The sequence below is a fragment of the Crinia signifera genome, chromosome 2 (assembly GCF_055691185.1).
Source record: "Crinia signifera chromosome 2, ASM5569118v1, whole genome shotgun sequence".
Lineage (NCBI taxonomy): Eukaryota > Metazoa > Chordata > Amphibia > Anura > Myobatrachidae > Crinia > Crinia signifera.
In genome coordinates, this window is record NC_139218.1 from 150,708,529 (window position 1) to 150,733,250 (window position 24,722).

Sequence of the window (24,722 nt, forward strand, 5' to 3'; positions counted from 1 at the left end):
AGATTTGGGTGGGTTATTTTGTTTCTGTGAAGGGTAAATACTGGTTGCTTTAAAAAAAAAACAACAACCCTGTTTGTATTACCAAAATGGGGGCGCCACCAGAGACTGTCTGTCTCAACTGGCACTGGACGTCAAGAGATTAACTTGTGAAACGTTTGACAAGCAAAGACTACAATAGTGCTAACAGCTCCTTTTCAATTTGAGTGTAATATGACTGAATCTCAGTAAGGGCAGACTGTGTTCATACTGAACAATGACTGCAGAAGAAATTCATGAATAACAAGTGGAAGGCAGTGATGCACATTTCCCCATCCACCTTAAAGGAACACAGTGTACAGTGTCATCATAAATCTTTGCTGCTGCTGTGGCAAAATGCCCCTCTTGGTGCACCATATCTTGTGAAACTTTGCTAGCATCTTTTTAGTATCTTTTGCTGAAAATGCATCTTAGTCCAAATGTGATGTAAGAGACTCATATACAGTGTCTTGCAATAATATCCCCCCCCCCCCCCCCCCCATTGCCATTTTTTATGTATTTGAAGGCTTGCATAATTTAATTCACAGAACATGCCTACAACTGTGGTTCACAATAAAAATAAAAAATAAATCTTCAAACAACAAATAGTACAAAATAACAGAAAACTTTAGCATGCACAAGTATTCACCCCCCCTTAAAGTCAGTACTTTTTAGAGCTACCCTTTGCGGCAATTACACCTGCATGTCACTTAGGATAAGTCTCTCTGAGCTTGCCACGTCTTGCCACTGGGATTTTTGCCCATTCCTCAAGGTAAAACTGCTCCAGCTTCTTCTTGTTTTATGGTTTCTGCTTGTGAACAGCAATCTTCTGTTAGGCGCCGTCCCAGGCACCGCCGCCGTCCTAATCCGTCAGCAGCATCTGCGCTGCTAGGACGGCGGCCATCTTCCTGGGACGCGTTACTGGAAGGCTTCGGGGACGTTGCTAGGCAACGCCCCGAACTTCCGCCGCGGCCGTCTCTGCAGGGGGAAGACTCTGCAGGACGGACCGGATGTGACGTCACGCAGGGGGCGGCAAATTCAAAATATAAGCCGGCGTCTCTCTCAGACAGACGCCGGTTATAGCGTTCAGTCAGTCTATGTCTGAGTGTGTTCCTGGTCCTGGTTTCTGTCGGAAGCCTCCTGTTGTTCCACGCCTGTCCTGCCTTGCCTGGTTTGGTCCTGCTGTGCCTGGGATTCAGCTTCTGCCCCGCTGTACACTCATCAGCCCAAGAGATCTGCAAGTGCCTCTGGGACTCGGTCATCTTCTCAGATAAGTCAGGGGTTACCCTGTCTATCTCCTTACGCAGTTTTGACACACGGTGTCACTGGGCATTATTGCCATTTCTTTATATAACATCTCATTAGCATTGTTGCCATTCTCTTTATATAACATCTCATTCGCATTGTTGCCATCTTCTTTATATAACATCTCCTTAGCATTGTTGCCATTTTATTATATAACATCTCATTAGCATTGTTGCCATTTCATTATATTATATCTCACATACACTGCTGCCAGTCAGTGTCTCCTGCTCAGCCTTATTACTTCTTTGGGCTTCTGGGAGTTCCCCGGTATAGGGATTTAGCTAGCTTGTTCCCCTTGTTCTCTCCTGGCCTCGGCGGACGTGTTGTCATTTCCTAAGACCTGCCTGTAGCGGAGTGGGGCGGACCTAATTCACCCTTCAGCCGAGACGGGCCCAGGTGAAGCCTAGCACCGCACACGTCCGTCGATTCCAGTCAGAGGCAACGGAGTTAGGGTACCGGGGATACTCCCAGAATCCTTACATTATAACCGGCCACCCACGATCCCCCAGCTGTTCTGGAGGATCTCCTTGTACTCAGTTGTTGTGCCCGGGTGTCTTGTGTTTTTTCATCCGTCATGGATCCCTCTGCAGGGGGTCCAGCTCAAGTACTCTCAGATCAGGTTCGTCTCCTCACGCAGCAGATGGTGGAGTTGTCCCTACGTGTAGAGACACAGGAGGAGGTTAGGAGAGTAGTCCCGGGTAGTGCTCAACCCATCAAAGAACCTAAGATGAATCTTCCCGATCGATTTTCAGGAAATAGTTTTTTAATTTTAGGGAGAGTTGCAAACTATATTTCCGTCTCCGGCCCATTTCCTCAGGCTCAGAAATGCAGAGGGTCGGGTTGGTTGTCTCCCTACTCCAAGGGGATCCACAAACATGGGCCTTTGGTTTAGGGGCAGACAGTCCTGAGCTCAGTTCTGTGGATACTTTTTTCACAGCTATGGGGGTGCTTTATGATGATCCTGATAAAGCAGCCTCCGCCGAGGCTCACATTCGGGCTTTGAAACAAGGTCGCCGTACTGCAGAGGCCTACTGCTCCGAATTCCGACGCTACGCTGGGGATACCACTTGAAATAACCCTGCGCTGCGGAGCCAATTCCGTCTTGGCCTAGCAGATCAGGTAAAAGATTTCCTGGTACAGTATCCGGCGGCAGCCTCTCTCGATGATTTGATGCAGTTGGTGGTCCGCATTGATAGACGCATCAGGGAGAGGCGCTCCGAGCGAGAGTTACCCTCCTATCCTCTTGCCGAGACAGGAGGTGACCTGGCGGGCGGGTCTGAAGAACCAATGCAAATTGGTGCATCTCGCCTATCGAACCAGGAGAAGGCCCGTCGTCGCTCCCTAGGTTTATGTTTGTATTGTGGGGGTAAAGGGCACCTTGTGGGCACATGTCCAGAGCGTCCGGGAAACGCCAGGGCCTAGGGGTTAGGGGAGGAATCCTTTTAGGTCAGTCCCGTTTGTCTCCCCCATAATTCTCTTCTCTTATGTATTTGTTTGGGTCTCGGGGTTCAACGGTGGGAATCCCAGGCCTTTGTGGATAGTGGGGCAGCCGGGAATTTCATCGATTCTCGCCTGGTTCAGGATCTTGCCATTCCATTAGTCTCTCTTCCCTCTGAGTTGTCTGTTTTTGGCTTGGATGGCAGTCTCCTTCCCAAGGGTCTTATTTTACATCGCACTGTGCCCTTAGACCTAAGCATAGGCTCCACCCACTCCGAGAGGTTAGAATTCCTTGTTATTCACAGTCCCTTAGCTCCTGTGGTGTTGAGGTTACCGTGGTTAAGGTTACATAACCCTCATTTCAATTGGCGGACTGGGGAGCTGTTGCGGTGGGGTGTGACATGCGCTGACTCCTGCCTGCAACTCCCTGTCAGGGTTTCTAGTCTCGCCAATCCCCTGCTCCCTGCTCCATATGTTTCTTTTTCTGATGTCTTTTCCAAGAAAGAGGCGGAGACCTTACCTCCCCATCGACCTTATGACTGTGCCATCAGTCTCCTTCCTCAGGCTAAGTTACCCAAGGGTCGTTTGTATGCATTGTCCTTACCCGAAGCTAAAGCTATGGAGGAGTATATAGCCGACAACTTGAAAAAGGGCTTTATTCGTCCCTCAAAATCTCCGGTGGGGGCGGGGTTTTTCTTTGTCGGTAAAAAAGATGGTACCTTACGTCCGTGTATGGATTACAGACAGCTTAACCTAATCTCTGTAAAGAACTCTTATCCGTTGCCTTTGATTTCCGTCTTGTTTGATCAATTACGCTCTGCCACGGTTTTTTTTAAGATAGATCTCCGAGGCGCGTATAATTTGATTAGAATCAAAGCAGGGGATGAGTGGAAGACCGCTTTTAACACCCACACTGGTCATTATGAATACCTTGTGATGCCCTTTGGGCTGGCCAATGCCCCTGCAGTCTTTCAAGACTTTATTAATGACGTCCTTCGGGATTTTTTGGGGATTTTTGTGGTCGTTTATCTGGACGATATTTTGATTTTTTCTTCTTCTTTGGAGCAACATAGGGTACATGTTAAGAGGGTTTTACAGAGACTCAGAGAAAACTGTCTTTATGCTAAACTCGAAAAGTGTGAGTTCGAGGTCCAGAGTATTTCTTTCCTTGGCTATGTTATTTCTCCGGAGGGCTTCTATATGGATCCTGCCAAGGTTCAGGCTATCCTGGATTGGGTGCAGCCCACCACTCTGAAAGCAGTCCAGAGGTTTTTGGAGTTCGCGAACTACTATCGCAGGTTCATTCCTGCGTTTTCAGATATAGTTGCACCCATCGTTGCACTCGCCAAGAAGGGGGCAGATCCCGCTCTCTGGTCCACAGAAGTCCACAATTCTTTTCGTCTTCTCAAAGAGGCCTTTGTATCTGCCCGGATCCTACGTCATCCAGATCCTGACCGCCCTTTTATTTTAGAGGTAGATGCCTCCGAAATTGGCATAGGGGCTGTGTTGTCACAGGTAGATTCTAAGGATGGTCTATTACACCCTTGTTCCTTCCATTCACGTAAGTTCTCGTCCGCGGAGCGGAATTACGATGTGGGGAACAGGGAACTTCTGGCCATAAAATGCGCTCTGGAAGAATGACGGCACTGGCTGGATGGAGCCAAATTTCAGGTGACCATTTTTACTGATCATAAAAACCTCTCTTATCTTCAGGATGCCAAGAGACTAAATGCCCGTCAGGCAAGGTGGGCGTTATTCTTTGCTCGGTTTAATTTTCGTATCACCTTTAGGCCAGGTTCCCGAAATGTCAAGGCGGACGCCTTGTCCAGGAGTTTTTTGGGTCTTCAGGACAAGGAATCAGCGCTGGAGACCATTATTCCCTCTTCTAGGATTTATGTTGGTATTGCGCAAACACTTTTAGATAAAGTCCTGCGGGCACAAACAGAGGCACCTGACCTTACCCCCTCAGGGAGATTGTTTGTCCCCTCCAGACTCCGAGGGAAGGTTCTTGCTGAGTTTCATACGGTCAAGACCGCAGGCCATCCTGGTTGTTCCAAGACATTGAATTTATTTCTCGTTCTGTATGGTGGCCATCAATGAGAGGGGATGTGGAATCTTTTGTCAAGTCTTGCGAGGTTTGTGCCAAAAACAAGTCCCTCCGCACCCCCCCCACGGGTCAACTTCTTCCTTTATCTTGTCCGGAGAGGCCATGGACCCATATCTCCATGGATTTTATTGTAGATTTGCCTTCTTCCTCTGGTCATGATACCATCTGGGTGGTTGTGGACCGTTTCAGCAAAATGGCGCATTTTGTTCCCCTGGTCGGTCTCCCTTCCGCTCAGAAACTAGCTGCATTATTCTTGCTGCATATATTTCGCCTCCATGGCCTCCCCACGGATATTGTCTCGGATAGGGGTGTGCAGTTTGTCGCCAGGTTTTGGAAGTTCCTCTGTGCAGCTTTAGGCATCAGTCTCAGTCCATCTTCTGGGTATCATCCCCAGTTGAATGGACAGACTGAAAGAGTCAATCAAAACCTTGAGCAATTTTTAAGATGTTATGTTTCCAAGTGTCAGAACAATTGGTCGGAGCATCTGCCTTTCGCAGAGTTTGCATATAATAATGCATGGCATTCTGCTTCGAGAATGTCTCCTTTTTTCTGTGTCTCTGGTCAACATCCCAGAGCCAATTCTTTTGATCCCGGATCTTCCGGGGGTGGTTCTTGGTTATCTCAGAGGAGGCTTATTTGGAGCAAGGTTCATAAGGCTCTTCTTGCCTCTTCGGCTTCTGCCAAACGGTTCTCTGATCGTAACAGGAGGCCTTGCTCTTTTAGAGTGGGAGACTGGGTTTTTCTTTCTACCCGGAACATTAAAATTCGCCAGGTCTCTCAGAAACTTGGGCCCGCTTTATTGGTCCTTTTAGAATCATCAGTCAAATCAACCCCGTGGCTTTTAAGCTCCAACTGCCCCGGGCCATGAAAATTCACAATACGTTCCATTGCTCTCTTTTTAAGCAGGCATCTCAGCCCAGGCGCAAGGGACCTGCACCTATCCTTGTCCAAGGTCACAAGGAGTTCATTATTGAAAAGATTCTTGATTCCAAGGTGACTCGCAATCAGCTCAAATTTTTGGTTCATTGGCAAGGGTATGGCCCGGAGGAGAGATCCTGGATCCCGGACCACGAGCTCCACGCTCCTACCCTCAAGAAGAATTTTTTTGAAGAATTTCCCCATAAACCCAGAGTTGGGGGTCCCTTGACCCCTCCTCAAGGGGGGGGTACTGTTAGGTGCCGTCCCAGGCACCGCCGCCGTCCTAATCCGTCAGCAGCATCTGCGCTGCTAGGACGGCGGCCATCTTCCTGGGACGCGTTACTGGAAGGCTTCTGGGACGTTGCTAGGCAACGCCCCAAACTTCTGCCGCGGCCGTCTCTGCAGGGGGAAGACTCTGCAGGACGGACCGGATGTGATGTCACGCAGGGGGCGGCAAATTCAAAATATAAGCCGGCGTCTCTCTCAGACAGACGCCGGTTATAGCGTTCAGTCAGTCTATGTCTGAGTGTGTTCCTGGTCCTGGTTTCTGTCGGAAGCCTCCTGTTGTTCCACGCCTGTCCTGCCTTGCCTGGTTTGGTCCTGCTGTGCCTGGGATTCAGCTTCTGCCCCGCTGTACACTCATCAGCCCAAGAGATCTGCAAGTGCCTCTGGGACTCCGTCATCTTCTCAGATAAGTCAGGGGTTACCCTGTCTATCTCCTTACGCAGTTTTGACACACGGTGTCACTGGGCATTATTGCCATTTCTTTATATAACATCTCATTAGCATTGTTGCCATTCTCTTTATATAACATCTCATTCGCATTGTTGCCATCTTCTTTATATAACATCTCCTTAGCATTGTTGCCATTTTATTATATAACATCTCATTAGCATTGTTGCCATTTCATTATATTATATCTCACATACACTGCTGCCAGTCAGTGTCTCCTGCTCAGCCTTATTACTTCTTTGGGCTTCTGGGAGTTCCCCGGTATAGGGATTTAGCTAGCTTGTTCCCCTTGTTCTCTCCTGGCCTCGGCGGACGTGTTGTCATTTCCTAAGACCTGCCTGTAGCGGAGTGGGGCGGACCTAATTCGCCCTTCAGCCGAGACGGGCCCAGGTGAAGCCTAGCACCGCACACGTCCGTCGATTCCAGTCAGAGGCAACGGAGTTAGGGTACCGGGGATACTCCCAGAATCCTTACATCTTCAAGTCTGACCAAAGATTCTCGATTGGATTGAGATCTGGGCTTTGACTAGGCCATTCCAACACATTTAAATTTCCTCAAAAAAACACTTGAGGGTTACTTTAGCAGTACGCTTCGGATCATTGCTGTTGGAAGGCAAACCTCCATTCCAGGCTCAAATCACAGACAGACTGAAACGGGTTTTGCTCAAGAATATCCCTGTATTTAGCACCAACCATCTTTCCCTCAAGTCAAATCAGTATTCCAGTCAGTGCTGTTAAAAAACATTCCCACAGCATGATGCTGCCACCACCCTGTGGGATGGTGTTCTTGGGGCAATGGGATTTGTTAGTTTTGCGCCAGACATAGCATTTTCCTTGGTGGACGAAAAGTTAAATTTTAGTCTTATCTGACAAGAGCGCCTATCTCCATAGATTTGGGAGTCGCCCACATGCCTTTTGGCAAACACAAAATGTGCTTTTTTTATTTTTAACACTAAGTAATGGCTTTTTTCTTGCCACTTTTCCATAAAGCCCAGCTCTCTGGAGTGTACGGCTTATTGTGGTCTCATATGCAGATACACCCACTCTGCTGTGGAACTCTGCAGCTCCTTCATCCGGGTTACCTTTGGTCTCTGTGCTGGCTCTATGATTAATGCCCTCCTTTCCCGGTCTGTGAGTTTTGGTGGGTGACCCTCTCTTGGCAAGTTTGTTGTGGTACCATGTTCTTTCCATTTAAAGATGATGTATTTGATGGTGCTCTGGGGATCATCAAAGATTTGGATATTTTTTTGGTACTTGTTTCCTAGCACGGCGCCCCCGATTTTGATTGTATTGATCGGGTCAGAAAAATTGCGTTGATCGCATCGCATGCCAACCAAATCGATTTTTACATTGGAATCAATGTAAAATGGTCCCTGAGACCCGATTTGACATTGATTTCAATGTAAAAAGCCCCCAAACCCCCCATTTTAATAGCAAACCCCCCCTGATGGTTGAATTGGCCCCCCCATTGTTAACGCCACCCCACTATTGATGCCAACCCGAAGCGTGGCGAGCGCAGCAAGCCCATGAGGGGCGGCGGTACACGTCCTCTGACCTTTTCATACACCCACTATCCACGTCGGCGTGGAGTTGATCTTATATAGTGTGGCGAGCGCAGCGAGCCACCGAGCCCGAAGCGTGGCGAGTGTGGTGAGCACAGCGAGCCCCGCAAGGGGACGCGCATAACTTCACAGGTATACGCGTCCCCTCGCCACGCTTCGGGTATGAAAAGGTCGGAGGACGCGTACCACCGCCGCTCGCCACGCTTCGGGTTGGCGTCAATAGTGGGGTGGCGTTAACAATGGGGGGACATTAATCATACTTTCTAACCCTATACAATGAGAAATAGGCCATATTGGCCCATTTCCCATTGTTCCCTATGTAAAATCAGGTTGATCAACCCGATTTTAACTTTAAAAATAATTTAACATTATTCTCTATGGGAAAATCGGGTTGATCGCGTCGGTCGCATCGCGGGCCATTATAATGGGCCATGATGGACCCGATCAACGCGATTTTCTAATATAATATTATTCTCTATTTGAAAATCGCGTCGGTCGTGTCGCTGCCCATTATAATGGGCCGCGATGGACACGATCAACGCGATTTTGTCTTTCACCGGCAAATACACTGGTGATTGACATAAAATTGGGTCCATTGCATCGATCACATGCCTTAAGTACCTTAAACTTAAGGCATGCGATCAACCCGACGGGCGCCGTGCTAGGAAATAAGTACCATTTTTTTATAACCCAACCCTGACTTGCACTTCGCAAAAACTTTGTCCCTGACTTGTTTGGAGCGCTCCTTTGTCTTTATGTGTGATGCCTCTTGTTAAGTGGTGTTGCAGCCTCTGGAGCCTTTCACAAAATGTGTGTTTATACTGACAGATCATATGACACTTAGATTGCACACAGGTGGACTTAATTTCACTAATTATGTGACTGAAGGTAACTGATTGCAAAATAACTTTTAAGAGGCTTCATAGCAAAGGGGACGCATACACATGCACATGCCAATTTTCCGATTTATTTTTTTTATTCTTTTTTATAAATACATTTCTCATTTCACTTCGCCAGCTTAGACTATTTTGTGCATATCCATCACATAAAATTCAGATTACAAAAACATTTAAATTCCAGGTTGTAATGTAACAAAATAGCTACAAAGCCACGGGGGGGTGAACAGTTTTGCAAAGCACGGTATGACACTTGTATTTCTCTGTGCCACTTAATCCACAGCGGCTGCGCCTTTTTGTATGTCAAGTTAATTTGTGCTTCATACACAGACTCAGGCACACACAGATTTATTTACAAGTGTTGCATATCAAATTATTTAGCAGAGTTCCTGGTGGGTCCTAGCCCCTTCACATTGCATCATGTGCTGACTTGCACAGGACCTGCCTGCTTATTTGCGCCAGGCATACAGTATGCCACTGTGTGGCAGATTGTGGCTAGATGCACAGGCATACATCTGTATAGGTAGTTGTACATCTATTTTATCATTAGTCTAAATATCCTATAGTATTTATACAAGGTTCATTTAATTTGTTCTAAAGACAGTTTACTCAACTGGAATTCTATATTCTAATCTAACATCACTTTATTTTTTTTATTTTTTTCATTATTGTTTTATTATAAATAACTATATATTTAATTCAAACTAAGTGTATATACTGTACATATATTGTTAATATAAAAACGTGTTCATAATTAATTAATTGGTTTGTGCAATTACCATCCCCATTACAACTCACGTTGTTGTGTTTCTATAAGAGGGGGAGGCAGATTCCTCTTAGTTGCTGTAGGACATACAGTACCGTAGAAGTTGCTGGTTTTTTATTTATTTTTTATTCTATTCCCATTAATATTTTACTCAACACTCTTTGCTTTTTGTGGTATCTGTCTGTGCTGTCTAACAATCATTATTTCTGCCCTGTTCTTCTTTGGAACCATGTTTTTTTAAACTAATTATACAATTCTGTCTGTGTTTCAAATTGTGAATTTGTCTAACAGCCCTATTTATGTCCATTTATGTATTCATCATAGGGATTTCTGTCTGTTCAATTTATTTCCTTATTTTCAATGCATAACTCTGTGTACCTTATGTATCCGTCATTATATATATTTCTCTTTGCCATTGCCAACTGTGCAGTCAGTTACTTGGGCTCAGAGTATGAATTTTGCCCTTTCTACAACACAGAGTTATTTATTAGGGGGTCGCACAATTGAGTGCTTTCTCAGTGTGTGTGTGTGTGTGTGTGTGTGTGTGTGTGTGTATATATATAGATAGATAGATAGATAGATAGATAGATAGATAGATAGATAGATAGATAGATAGACAATGATGGATTTGTGAGCTCTACCACCTTCTAACAGACTAGATAGATAGATAGATAGATAGATAGATAGATAGATAGATAGACAATGATGGATTTGTGAGCTCTACCACCTTCTAACAGACTACTGGCAGTATCCAATTAGAAGCCAGAAGTGTTATGACTTGTGGCCGGGAATCACTATGCATGAGTATTCTGGATCTATGAAATTTCGGTACTTGTTTCCTAGCACGGCCACACCGATTTACATCGGGGTGGTCGTGTCGGAAAAATTGGGTCGATCGCATCGCATGCGATTTGGTCGCATGCGATGCGATCGACGCGACCGACCCGATTTTCGACCCGATTTTTTGATTGAATGAAATGTAAATCGGGTCCCTGGGACCCGATTTTACATTGGATTCAATGTAAAATATTCCCTAGTCCCCCAAATTTAATGACGTAAACCCCACCCCACGATAGACGCCAACCCGAAGCGTGGCGAGCGCAGCGAGCCCGCGAGGGGCGGCGGTGCGCGTCCTCCGACCTTTTCATTCCCCTACTATCCACGTCGGCGTGGAGTTGAGAATAGAATAGTGTGGCGAGCGCAGCGAGCCACCGAGCCCGAAGCGTGGCGAGCGCAGCGAGCCCCGCGAGGGGCCGCGTATACCTGTGAAGTTATACGCGTCCCCTCGCGGGGCTCGCTGCGCTCGCCACGCTTCGGGCTCGGTGGCTCGCTGCGCTCGCCACACTATTCTATTCTCAACTCCACGCCGACGTGGATAGTAGGGGAATGAAAAGGTCGGAGGACGCGCACCGCCGGCCCTCGCGGGCTCGCTGCGCTCGCCACGCTTCGGGTTGGCGTCTATCGTGGGGTGACGACGGGGACATCTATAATGTGAAATGGGTCATATTGGCCCATTTCACATTTTTCAAATTTTTTTAAAGGTGAGATGGACTTAATCAAGTCCATCTCATCTTGTGCCATTATAATGGCACAAGACTGACGCGATCCTCACGATTTCAATGTTAAAAAATATTTTAACATTGAAGCCTATGGGGAAATCGGGGGCATCGCGTCGGTCGCGTCGGGACCAATGTTAATGGTCCCGACCGACGCGATGCCCCCGATTTTGTACCTTTGCCGGCAAAATGGACCTGATTTCAAAGGAAATCGGGTCCATCGTGTGGATCGTGTACCTTAACTTAAAGGTACACGTACACAAGATTGTGGCCGTGCTAGGAAACAAGTACCGAAATTTCTGCTAAGGGAAGTCAAGAAGAAGGAGGATGTGGGCCAGAATAATTACTATTGATGGACAATTTACTCGGTTTTACTCCTGATACATATTAGTTGTCTTCTAAATCAATGTCAAATTGTGTTTGCAATACTGTATGTAAGGGGCATTTTTGTGTCAATAAGCATGTTACTGTCAATGTACTTCTAAAAGTGGGCATTACATCTTCGTGGTAGGAATGTAAGTTGTCATTATTACTGGTGGGCATTCTGTATACAGTAAATAAGCATTTATAAAGATCTGCATATAAGTGGGTGTTACTACACGTGGGTATAAACAGTATGTGGGCATACCTGTTGCTTAACATATAAGTGTACATTACCACTTATGGGTATCTAATCATCTTTGTTCTCACCAAGATTATTAATGCAAACTGAACTACAGTAACTGGCATTTTATTGGACATTGCAGTTGATGAGATTATAAATATATTTGTGAGCCTTACCACATGTCTTGTAGGCGGGCATTACTTCTGATGGGTATATTACTGAGCATTGCTACTGACAAGAGGACAGTACTACTGTCATATTAGATGCATTTTGCCACTGCTGTATACTGTACTATATATTAGTGTTGGACATATTAGTAGATATAATATTGTTGGCTTGTTGCTGTCATTTTATCTCAGGCAGTGATGTGGTTATTATGACTGTATATGAATACTATTGTGACAGCAGAAAGAGCCTAGTATAAGTTAGGGTGAGCAGGTTCGGATTTCTAGAATCCGAATTCCACTGGACACCCTCAACACTAGTACAGATTCCCACCAGGCTCCGGTCTCATAACGCACCAAAACGTCATAATCCCGCCGTCAGATCTTGCAGGATCTGGACTTGATATAAGTCCCACGCAGTCACTGCCATCTTCACTCTGGCATTGGAGAGGGTTGTGGGTGGACGTGCTTTGATGCTGTGGTGGTCTGCGATGATCTGTGGTGGTCTGTGGTGATCTGTGGTTGCCGGCGGTGTGCGATATGCTTGGTGACTCTGCTCCAATTGGTTATAGTGCACACAGTCTTTTGACTGCCAGGATCCCCTTCTGCTGCTGCATTTAGTTACGGCGTGCCTCTGGCGACAGCAGGGCCCTTTCAAATGCGGCACTGGAGTGTGAGCCCAATCAGAGTTTGAGGCCTGGCAGACGCTCTTTTTGGCTACCAGGCCATGAGCTCTGATTGGCTAAGGAATCAGCGCCGCATTTGAAATGTCCGGGCAGCCAACGGAGACTTGCTCAGCAGGTCCCTGGGCAAAGAGCCGGGTATAGGGCATAGGCAAAGAAGGCAATTGCCTTGGGCATTTGGGATGCCTAGAGGATTCTTTCCCAAGCGTAGGGCTGGCACAGCCTGACACCAGGGAGCAGCGTGGTCAGTCTGGCAGCAGCAGTCCTGCAGCTAAGTGGAACAACTGGTGTGCAGAGCTATCCATCACATGTAGTCCCACCCCCCTCATCACATCACCCGGCCACAGCTTCCTTGCCTGATGGGGAAAGTGAAAATGGTGGTAGAGCCACGGAGCCGCGTCCTGCTGTAAAGGCAAGTTCAGTAGGCACTGCCTCTATGCCCAGTGCTCCCTTGGCTTCCTTGAACTGCATTTACTTCACTATGCATAGAATTCATAGAGAAGGGGACAATTTAGGCTAGCCAGGAACTGCAGCTACAGTCAGTCTGTCACTATATATATAAAAATAAGAAAATATGGATATACTGTATGTATGGGGGGTGGCGGGTTAATGTGATGAGAGGAAAGGGGAGACTGCTCTGTTTGAGGGGCATTGGGGTTATTTAGTAAATATGTATGCGTAAGTGGCAATTGGGATGCCGGCAGTCAGTAGACCAACAGTGGCATCCTAGTAATGACAATCCCAACAGGGAAGGGTACTTACCCCCTAAACCTCCCTTTCCCACAACCTAACACTCAAGAGCTTGATTTCTAATATTCACATTCACAATACTGGCACATAACAGTGATAAATGTAAACCCAAAGGACCCTCACTATTGTACTGCAGAGTTTTTGGGGCTTCGACGCGGCATTTGCATGATGTCACACACAGCCATTGCAACCCAAAAACATGGTGGACCAGCATCTGCCGACAGGGAGCTATCTTAAAGATGCGAGCACTTTGCTGTATGTGCATTATGACGTGCAACATTTTTGCAATCACATCATGGGAGGGACCTGACAAGCATGGCGATCTTTGTCTGTGCTAGATGATCCCCCGCATGCTAGCGACAGTAGTTGTAGTTTTGAGAATCTTTGAAAATTACAACTGATGCATTTTAGGCCTTTTGTCATGAGACTTTCACAGAGCGCTAGCTTTGTGTCTGTGTAATGTGAATAAGGACAAGAAAGGGGTGGCGTAATATAAAAAAGGATTAGTACGGTGTGCTGTAATATGAATAAGGAGCCGTATAATGTGGTGTAATGTGTATAAGGAGCAATATGTTGCAGTGTTATGTGAATAAGGAGCATTACGGCGTGGTATAATGTTAATAATGAGCAGCCTGTGTGGTGTAGTAAGGAGCAATACAGGGTGGTATAATCTGAAGAATGGACACTACTGTGTGACATAACGGAGAGGGTTGATGGGTCATAAGCAGAATCAGTGGCAGTGCTAGAGAGCACCAGTCATGAAATTGGTTAGGGCCGGCTCTGCCTGGACCCCACCCTGGGGGCATCGGGCAACTTGCTCTCTAGCCTGCTCCACATTAATGGACTTACCACGTCTACTGGGATATACTTTAACCCAGCAGCTGGGTGTAGGTACCCCAACCCCTGGCAGAGCTGCCTTGCAGAGCCCCCATCTCCTGACTTGGAGTTATGCAGAGTTCGCCTTGCCGGGATCCCAGACTAGCCTGTCCGGGTAAGAACACCACAGTCTCATATTGATCCATACAACATAAACTACAATGTAACATAAATGTGTATGTGTATGTGTGTGTGTGTGTGTGTGTGTTTGTAAATTAAATACGTGTATATATATATATATATATATATATATATATATATATATATATATATATATATATATATATATATATATATATGAAATAAAGAATGCAGCACTCCAGCACAATAATTCAAACTTCTTTTAGTGAAGATAGTGGCATAAAAATCTTGCAACGTTTCAACATCCTTGTGTCGTCATCAGGCTCGTGATCATCAGGTGCCAGGAGGGTTCATGTCACCTGGCTGCCAGCCACAAGATCTAGTAGATCAGCAGGGACTAACAGAAAATGACTGCCGCCATGGCAGGATATAAAAAGATAGCCTTACTTACTAGGAACCCAAAGGACTGATGGGTGAACAAAGGGAGCATGCTTATTGGTGAAGTGTAACTTTTTGGGCAGAGAGAGATAGAGAGAGAGAAAGAGGGGGGGGGGGGGATAGAGCACAGTAGAGATGGATATCTGAGGCCCAGAATCAAATGGTTGCCATGCTTCTGTCATCAAATCCTGTGATGCCATGCTCCACAGGAGGTTTCTGTCCTACTTAAGCTCATCTGCTTTATGGTTTGACAGGTGTACCGCCCTTGCAACAAACAGACCCTGGTGCTGCTACAGGGTACAGCACAGCCTCCCGCAGCTGCCAGCTCCCTATTCAGAGCTATGGGTAGTGAGAGCAAGCCAGCTTTCCTTGTAAATTGATAGGCAGCAGGAGCATTGCTCCCTGCTTCATTCACTGCTCTCCCATGTACAGTAATAGTATGGGTTGCAGGAGATGTCACCTCCATCTCCCCCCAGCTTCTGTATGGATAACGGGAACATACATTTGTACAATGCCATGTACACTCCCAGCTATCACATGCTGTGTTGCGCCAGACAGACCACAATGCAGACATATTGTAGGCCAAGCCGGAAGAGAAGACATCTGTAGACACCAGATCAAAACCATTTAGCACAGAAAGTGTTGGAGTCCTGCACATGTGCACATAAGCTTAGCTGCGGGTGTCTGCAGATTCTTAAAAATTGTCAGCCACAGGATCTACATTGGTAAGCAGCATATGATGGTTGACAACCAACGTTAACACACAATTTGAAGAGTATTTCCATCGGATTGTGAACATCAATGGTGAATTCCCTACTCTAGAGTGTTCCAGAGTCTACTTTTGAGTTGTTGCAGAGAGAGTGTGTGGAAGTAGTCCTGTGCAAGAGAGAGAGAGAGAGATAGTAAGACCATCTTGTGGAAAATTAGGTCCCAGCGAGCCAAGAAACAGACTTTGTTCTGCTGATCTGCCTTTTGGGAACTAAGGGGAAGATGTATGATGAGTCATTATCAGGGAAGTATATTCATTGGACGATGTGTGCTATATGTGTGTGTGCTACATGACAGGGATGCTATGCTCAGCTGTCAATATTGGTGCGGCTATCTTTAAGACAGAGCTTTAATGTGCTGGGTAATGTATAAACCAACAGTGGCACTGACCATTCCGACACCTGCAGCTATCGATAATCTCAATATCCAACATTGGGTACCCAGATAAATTATTGTTAGGAATATTTATATCAGTGGTTGCTCTATGGTCATTTGGTAACTTGGTGAATGACACCTGGGTGCAGTACACCCCCTGTAGGGATGTCACTGCTTTACTGAGTGTGCCAAGGTGACTTTTACAAATGTTGTGTGTATATGTAGCACCCCAGTGGGTTGCTAATCACTATAAACTGACATTGTGAGTATCTGCCTAAGGTATGGAGCACTGAGGGTAAATTGAGTGCAGGCCCCTTTAATGCTACCAGCAGGGGCGGGATCAACCCAGCAGGATGATTGAAAGCTTTGAAGAAAAGGTAGCTGTATTGGCTAACAGAGTGTGGGGTCAAGAGGTGAAGCAGGAAGAAGCTTGTGGAAGAGAGAGAGAGAGAGAGAGAGAGAGAGAGAGAGCAGCAGCATGGTGTCTGAGCTGAATGGAACTGAGTGAAGAGAGTGACACAGAGAGAGTTCTTAATCTCCCCAGCTAATCTGCCAGCCGTCCCTGCTAGCAATAAAAGTGCAGGCTACTGAGTGGGACACAGTGGAAATAACTGCTAACAGCAGCAGCAGCAAGGAGCAAAGACACACAGAGCCCCATGTGCTCAGAGGAGACCCTGCAGAGCAGGACAGCATGCAGAGTGGAGGACACTGTAACAGCCTGTACCAGCAACATCCAATAAAGCGTGAGTCTGACTATAACACCCCTGTGTAAAAGTCTGCTCCCCACTAGATCCAAGTTTGCACCACTCACCCCAACTCCAGTATTAACAGAGGAAAGAATCCACAGAGAGCTCAGGCAAAAGATAGCTCCTGGCTATAGAAGTGGGTCCCTGTCAGACCCCCCAGCAGAGTATAACAGGACTGCCCTAAAAAGACTGTAACCTTTATAAAAGGATCTCTCAGTAGACTGTGAATGCAGATACTTCATTTAACTCCTTCATGCTGGAAGCTGCTTTGAATGTGGGATTCAGCATTAACCAAGCCCTGTCTAAGGATTTGAGAACAACTAAATGAGTTGGCCTTGGACTGTTTTCAGTTAGCAAACCTATTGCAAGACTCTCAGCCACCGACCCCCAAATAAAGACTGTGCTTTACTGCTGACTGAGCCAACCTGAAGAGACTGTTACACATCATTTGATCTGCAGGATCATTACAAGGAATAGTGACTTGAGTTTTATCTGGGTACCCAGTAGTAGGATGATATAGCAGAGTCTAGTTAATGCATGCAGCTATTGCACATAATAGTAAGTGTATTGTGAAGAGAAGTTTGCATATATTGCAGGTAAACAGATTGTGTTACAAGAATTGAATTGTTCATCGGATTGGATATATTGTACTCTTCCACTAAAGATGTGTACAGAAGTGTGCAGTGCTTTGTTTGCTTGATACCATAATTGCCATTATTACTGAAGGTGATCATTTATACCCTCACCCAAGAGTCACAAAATAAACTGTTATAAATGTACCAACTTGTCCATTCATTGTGAGCAAAAAGACTCCTGACCGAATTGGAAAAGAAGAACTGAAGTAACCTCACAGTGTGAACTCCACCCAGTTCAGGTAAACCGGGCCACCACTGGCCTTGGGGGTGTCACATATACACTGTCCTTGAGTAGGTCTTTGTGGATCCAAGTCTGTCCTGGTAGAAGACTGCCCTAACCACAATTGCTCACAAGAGGAGACAGTTTGGGTAGAGGCACTGCATCACTGAGCAGAAGGAGTTAGCACACACAACTGTACATAACAGCAACACCCTTTCCTGAGAAAAAAGCTGTTATATACAGATAAAAGCAAATAAACCCATTCCCACAAATACTGCTAACAGAATATAACTTCAGTCATTTTGCAGAATTAATGTGAGGATTAACATTAGATTAATAAACAATTTAAAATGGATGTGTTCTAGCAATGTTATGCTTGTCTTACCTGTAAAGTTAACATTACGAATGTATTTCAGTAGTTCAGCTCCATCAACAGGGTCCATGCGGCTGCAGAGTCCAACACTGCCAGGACACACAGCTTTGTGCATATTGTGAAGAGCATGGGCCATGGAATACACAGCATCTATAACAAATTGTACCTTGCCCTCTTGTTCATAAGTGGACCCTACGCCAATCCGCTCCTGATCTGTGATTAAAGTGAAAAAGACAAAAATGTTTACTGTAAAATGTTATCCAAAAATGAATTGTTGGGGGAAATGTAATAGGATGAGAGATTCAGAAAGTGAGAGATTTAGTAAAAAATCTTGAGGTTTCTTAAAGCGGCAATCATTTACACTGCAAAATCAACCTGGTTTTGCCGTGTAAATGATTGCCGATTTAATTCAACTGGAGATTTCTTACCAAATCTCTCATTTTCTGAATCTCTCATCCTATTAAATTTCACCCTTTGGCCCTTATTCAGATCTGTATAAATTTGTTCTTAAAATGGGCAAAATCATGTGCACTGCAGATGGGGCAGATGTAACATGTGCAGAGAGAGTTAAATTTGGGTGGGGTGTGTTGAAACTAAAATCTAAATTGCAGTGTAAAAATAATGCAGCCAGTATATAATCTGCACAGAAACAAAATATCTCACCCACATCTAACTCTCTCTGCACATGTTACACCTACCCCACCTGCAGTGCACATGGTTTTGGCCATTTTGAGAACAAATTTGTACTGCGATCAGATCTGAATAAGGGCCATTGGGGCTGATGTATTATGCCTGGAGAAGAGATAAACTGGAGATAAAGTGGAAGGAGATAACGCACCAGCCAATCAGATGTGTTTGAAATATAACAGTTGGGAGTTTATTGGCTGGTGCATTATCTCCTTCCATTTTATCTCCAGTTTATCTCTTTGCCAGGCTTAATACATCTGCCCCACTGTGTCTGTATATCTGTTACATTCCAACTTGCCAAAGCCTTGTATGTATCAGCATGTATGTTTTCAACAGGAGTGTGTAGGAATGTTGTTCCAAAGCTTCTGATTTACAATGTATTCCTGAAACAGCTGTAATGTGTGCAAATATAAATGTGACACTGGATCACAAAATTGTGTGTTCAGTAATGTGACATCAGCTGACCATAACATTCATTTGCACAGGCTTAGTGTATTGGACGCATTGGATCCCCAGGGCATGCTGGAAAAAAGGGGCAGTGCTGGAGGATGAGGAGAACAAATCATACTTGCCTACTTTTGAAAACTAGTTTCAGGGAGATTATAGTTTGAAATAGAATTTTGCACAGCACCCCATTGAGGGGGCGTGTCATGCTCCACTTAAATGGCGTGTCTAGTTCTATATATGGAGAGATTGTGAAAAGAAATTGTGAACTTGGCCCCTAGAAGCGTGGGTGTGTACTGCTACATCTGAGAGGAATTGTGTAGAATGACTTATATACAAGTGTAGATGATCCCCAAAGCAGTTAGTAAGAGCTACTATACTTGGTAAAGTGCTGGGAAATGGTGCTGATGATTCAATGTAAATGTATCTTATCTCTCATTCCTTATTTTCCCCAAACATGTAACAGTGTAATGTGGTCTAGGTGAAATGAGGGAGATTGCAAGACTAATAAGGGAGAGAGGGAGATTACTGCTACTGTATTTCAGGGAGTCTCCTGCGGAATGCAGGAGGGTAGGCAACTCTGGAATCAATCTGAGTCAGTCAGCTAAATCCCAGTACATACCTAGGCAACAAATAGTCCCTGAAGGTGAATGGCTTAAGCATGTAACAACCAAATTAATCTTCCTATTAAAAAACTTTTATTATTGATTACTATTAGAGTGGCATATCAGATATAGTGGAGGTACCTGGGGAGTTTAGAATAACATGTAGGGTAGTCTGAAAGCTATGTGGAAGTACTGTATGTGTGACTGTCACAGAGGTATGTGGGGCAGATTGATGGTATGTGGATGCATGTGGGAAGTTAATAGTGACATATGTATAAGTTAAATGGTATAAGAAGGAATGCAGGGATGTCAGAGTAGCATGTGGGTGGTATGAGGAGCATCTGGGTAGTTAGAATGTCATGTGGGTGGCCAGAGTGGTATATTGAGGCATATGGGTGGTCAGAGTAGTATATTGAGGCATGTGAGGAGGTTACAGTGGCATTTGCGGATGTCAGAGTGTATGTTGGGAATTTCTGTCAATCAGATTAATAATAATAATAAAAAAAGTTTTATTAACTCAAACACATTGCACATTGCACAGACAGGCACCTCCATGCTTATATTTATATAGACAAATATAAAAAATTCTAAAAGTTTCTGTTAGTGAATTAAATCACCATAATAAGATGCTTGTACATGACTGTAAAAATCTCACAATTTTATGCAATGTAAAACACAGATTATGTTACTCTAATGACCCAAATGGCCCACAACAAGCTTTTTTATGTAAATAAATCCAATAGTACAAGTCCTTCATGGTCATTAGTTTAATAAATGGATTTATAAAGTTACCACTTTTTCCTTAAAGCTTTGTGGTATTTGCTGGGTAATGGCCTCACAGACTTGGAGGGCAGTTTTTCAGAGTTCCTGTTAAAATCTGCTGACTGAGGAAGCTGCCTAGATAACATGCAGGTGGAGAAACGCGTGTTTGCCATTTACTATACTATACTATACTATACTAGCTTTTAACAGATACTCTGCATTTTCGGACGTTTAGCCACTTGCTGCATCCTGCCCACTGTAAGTTCAGCAATATCCTTCTCCATAATGTTTTAATATGGAAAGACTTCATCCATTTTGTACTCTGTACAAGAACCTAGGTCCTTGATGGCTAACCTTGACACTTCAGATTCAAACCTGAAGCAGAGCATGCTGGGATGTGTAGCTTAAAAACATCTGGAGTATCAAGGTTAGTCATCAAGGACCTAGGTCATCAAGTTCAGATTTAAAATCTTTCAAAACTGATGTCATCTCACAATTAATAGTTTTGGTAACTGTAAAGATAATGGGGTCTATTTACTAAGCCTTGGAGAGAGATAAATTCAGCAGATATAAAGTGCCAGCAAATCAGGGCCTGACATGTTACATGCTGTGTTTGAAAAACTAGTTAGGAGCTGGTTGGTTAGTACATTATCTCTGTCCACTTGGGATACATATTAAGGGGCCCAGCCCATGCACTCTCTAATGGCAGCTGGCCTCATCTCCTTCACTGCACAGCAACCTTTGCTTATGTCTTATTTGTAGGGTTGTCAAACCCAAAGCAAAACCCCAGCCATGAAATCTGAAAGGAGACCTGATCCCGCTGCCACAAATTTGCACGGAGGCTGATTATCGACACACTGCATATGTGTACTGCCATTATTACCCATGCGTGAGGCCATCCTTTTTTGATTGGTGCCGATTCACAAGGTGATTGACAGGAAGTAGGTGCTTGGGGATGGTAACGGGCCGCTTGGTGTGAGTGCTAAGAAAAACACTAGGCGTGCCAGAAACAACACTGGGAGTGACAAGGAAAACACAGGCGTGTCCAGCCGTTTTAAGGGGGGAGGGGAGGAGTATGTGACATCAGCAACAGGTCAGATATCTCTGTATTCATCACAGCCACCGAGTAAGTCTATGGCTGCTCTGAGCCTGCGATGACTGGTGCACAGTGGCAAAATCATTTGATGGTGATCTTCCTATGAAGACTTTTGGACATATTTGCATGGCTGTGATTAGCTTTGCAGCCCTACACATCTTTTAATTAATTTGTAAGGTGGGGTTTCACTCTAGCGGGTGGCATCTATTTGAAGCCTGGATGCTGCAAATTTGCAGCCAGGTTTGAATTACCCCTCTAAATACACATATTGAATAGCTACATTAAATCTTGTCTTGCATTTTGAACAGCTCTGTGAATTATTGTCTTGCATTTGGGCATGGAATGAAGCATTTTACTTCTATTGACCAGAGGTGTGCACCCGTTTGTTTCTGCTGGATTTCTAAGTGACAGAGCCATTATATAAGATCACAGCAGTTTATAGCACATCTATGAAACACTGCCATCGCGTACTAGGGTGCAGTGCACAGAACAGTCCAAGCAATAGAGTGTTACTGTATATACTTTTTGGAACTCACAGCATCGAGTGTCAGACACTCCACATAGTAGTGCATGCTTCCCAATCTGTGTCACAGCCAAAATTAATTTGTGTCGCAGTGCTCCTCTCTCCCTACACCCCTCACCCCCTTATCACTATTAAAATAGATTGAGTTACGTTAATGTACAATAAGTAAAGATTAAGCTAATTTACTGTAAACGTGAAGGCAAACCTGCACCTCCAGATGGTTTTCAAAACAATCAGTACTTAAATGTTGCTTTATGAACTAATTTACAAGCAAAATAAGTCTCTTCTAATGCTACGTCCACTTAGATGAGCTCTTTCAGATCCCCTTCTCCTGTAATTGCGGGCACTGACATAATTAGAAGATGACTGCTATCTAACAGTTGGAGCATTGAGCTCTGTCATCTGCTGTTCAACAATGTGGTAAGCAGTTGGGGAAGCCACTGTTGCTCCACACTAACGTCCTAGATTTCAGCCTGGTAAGCATAATGATTGGTCATGTGTTGCTATATGGGTTTAAATGCATTTGATGAACTAGCAACAGTACTATCACACAAAAAAAGCAGTGCACAGATTCTGAATGTGTGTTATCTTCTTACTTGTACATTTCTTCCCATGACCACCTCGGCGTAGTGCATTCCGGCTCAGTCTGCAATGAAAATTGTCTTCCCAGAATTCAGCAAACCAGACATTCCTTCTGTTGTTATCTAGTGTCCGACTGGTAAAATACCGGTCAAAACCTAAGACAAGACAAGTAGGAAAACAGCAAGTTGTAACAATACAGTAAGCACAGATAAATAGATAGATAGATAGATAGATAGATAGATAGATAGATAGAGAGAGAGAGAGAGAGAGAGAGAGAGAGAGAGAGAGAGAGACACATACATACATACATACATACATGAACTATATGGACAAAAGTTTTCAGACGCCTTACAATTACACCAATATTGACTGTAATTACACTGTTAGGATGCTTTAATATAGAGTTGGTCCACCTTTTGCAGCTATATCAGAGTACACTATTCTTGGAAGACTTTCCACAATATTTTGGAGTGTTTCTGTGGGAATTTCTGCCCATTCATTTTGTCAAGCATTTATGAGGTCAGGCAATGATGCTGGACGAGAAGGCCTGGCTCACAATCTCCATTTCAGTTCACTCCAAAGGTGATTTATGGGGTTAATGTCAGGGCTCTAAGAGGGCCAGCCAAGTTCTTCTACACCAAACTCATCAAACCTTATCTTTATAGTCCTTACTTTGTGCACTGGTGTACAGTCATGTTGAAATGGAAAAGTGCCTTTCCCAAACTGTTGCCACAAAGTTGGAAGCATAGGATTGTTCAAAATGTCTTGGTATGCTGAAATATTAAGATTGCTCTGAAAGTCTGCCCTATACCACTATCTCTCCTATACCAAACTTTACAGTTGGCATAATGCAGTCAAACAGGTTACATTCTCCGAGCATCTGCCTAACCTAGACTCTCCCATCTGATTGCCAAACAGAGAAGTGCGATTCATCACTCCACAGAACACGTTTCCACTACTCCACAGTCCAGTTTACTTTACATCCCTTAATCCGATGCTTGACTCTGGACTTGGTGATGTGAGGCTTGCATGAAGCTGCTCAGCCCCGGAAACCCATTTGATTGAGCTCCCACTGCATTGTTTTTGTGCTTACATTAATGTCAGTAGGATTTTGGAACCTAAGCTATGGAATCGGCAGAGCTTTGGTGACTTTTACACCATGCACCTTAGCAGATGTTGACCCCAGTGTGTGATTTTACATGATCTTCTGCTTCATGGCAGAGTTGCTGCTGTTCTAAATGCTTCCACTTTCTAATGATATCACTTACATTTGATCTTGGAATATCCAGCAGAGATGAAATTTCACGGATTGTCTCATTGCAAAGGTGGCATCCTATCGCAGTACTACGCTTGTAGTCACTGAGCTCTTCAGAACATAATATATTGTATCACAGAGGTTTGCAAATGGAAGCTGCATGGCTAGTTGCTTCATTTATTTCACCTGTGGCAACGGGTCTAATGGAAGTACCAGAATGTCATAATTAACAGGCGTGGCCAATACTTTTGTCCATATAGTGATATACTGTAGTATATATATATATATATACACATACTGTACATTGACTTCATTTGTAAATAATATCTGTATAAATGAAGGGTCTGAATCAGAGTGTGCAGCTACATGTAGCAAATGTTACCGAACTTTGCATTCTTTGGGCGAGATTCAGCAAGCTGAAAATGCCGTAAAAACCCAGTTTTCGGGGTTTTTACCGCATTTTCATATGCAGCAAAGCCCCATTGCTGGGGCTTCGCTGCGGGGGGTTACGCCAGTTCCTATTTGGCGTAACCCCATGGAAGCCTATGGGCTTCCCTTCACATCCCCCGCCGCCCAGCGCGCCCCCCGCCGATCCGCGCCGCACCTCCCTCACCTGTGTCCGGGCAGCCTCCTGCTGTGCTGCCCAGACCAGTGATTTCCTCCTACCTGCACCACTTCTGAGTGCAGGGAGGAGGAACCGGAGCCCTTACAGCTGTGTAAGGGTTCCGGCAGGGAGGGGGGGACCCGCTGCACATCGCCGGG

At 44.9% G+C, this 24,722-nt stretch overlaps 1 protein-coding gene across 1 annotated transcript in view; it reads right to left on the reverse strand.

Annotated features, from left to right (window-relative positions):
- The window catches only part of GRM4 (glutamate metabotropic receptor 4), a 228,306-nt gene that overhangs the window by 50,477 nt on the left and 153,107 nt on the right, over positions 1-24,722 (reverse strand). Inside the window, exons 6-7 of the mRNA XM_083173109.1 lie at positions 22,720-22,860; positions 18,019-18,219 (exon numbers count right to left, since the gene is read on the reverse strand). Of these exons, the coding sequence (XP_083029235.1) occupies positions 18,019-18,219; positions 22,720-22,860 (342 nt within the window). The remainder of the gene's footprint in view (positions 1-18,018; positions 18,220-22,719; positions 22,861-24,722) is intronic.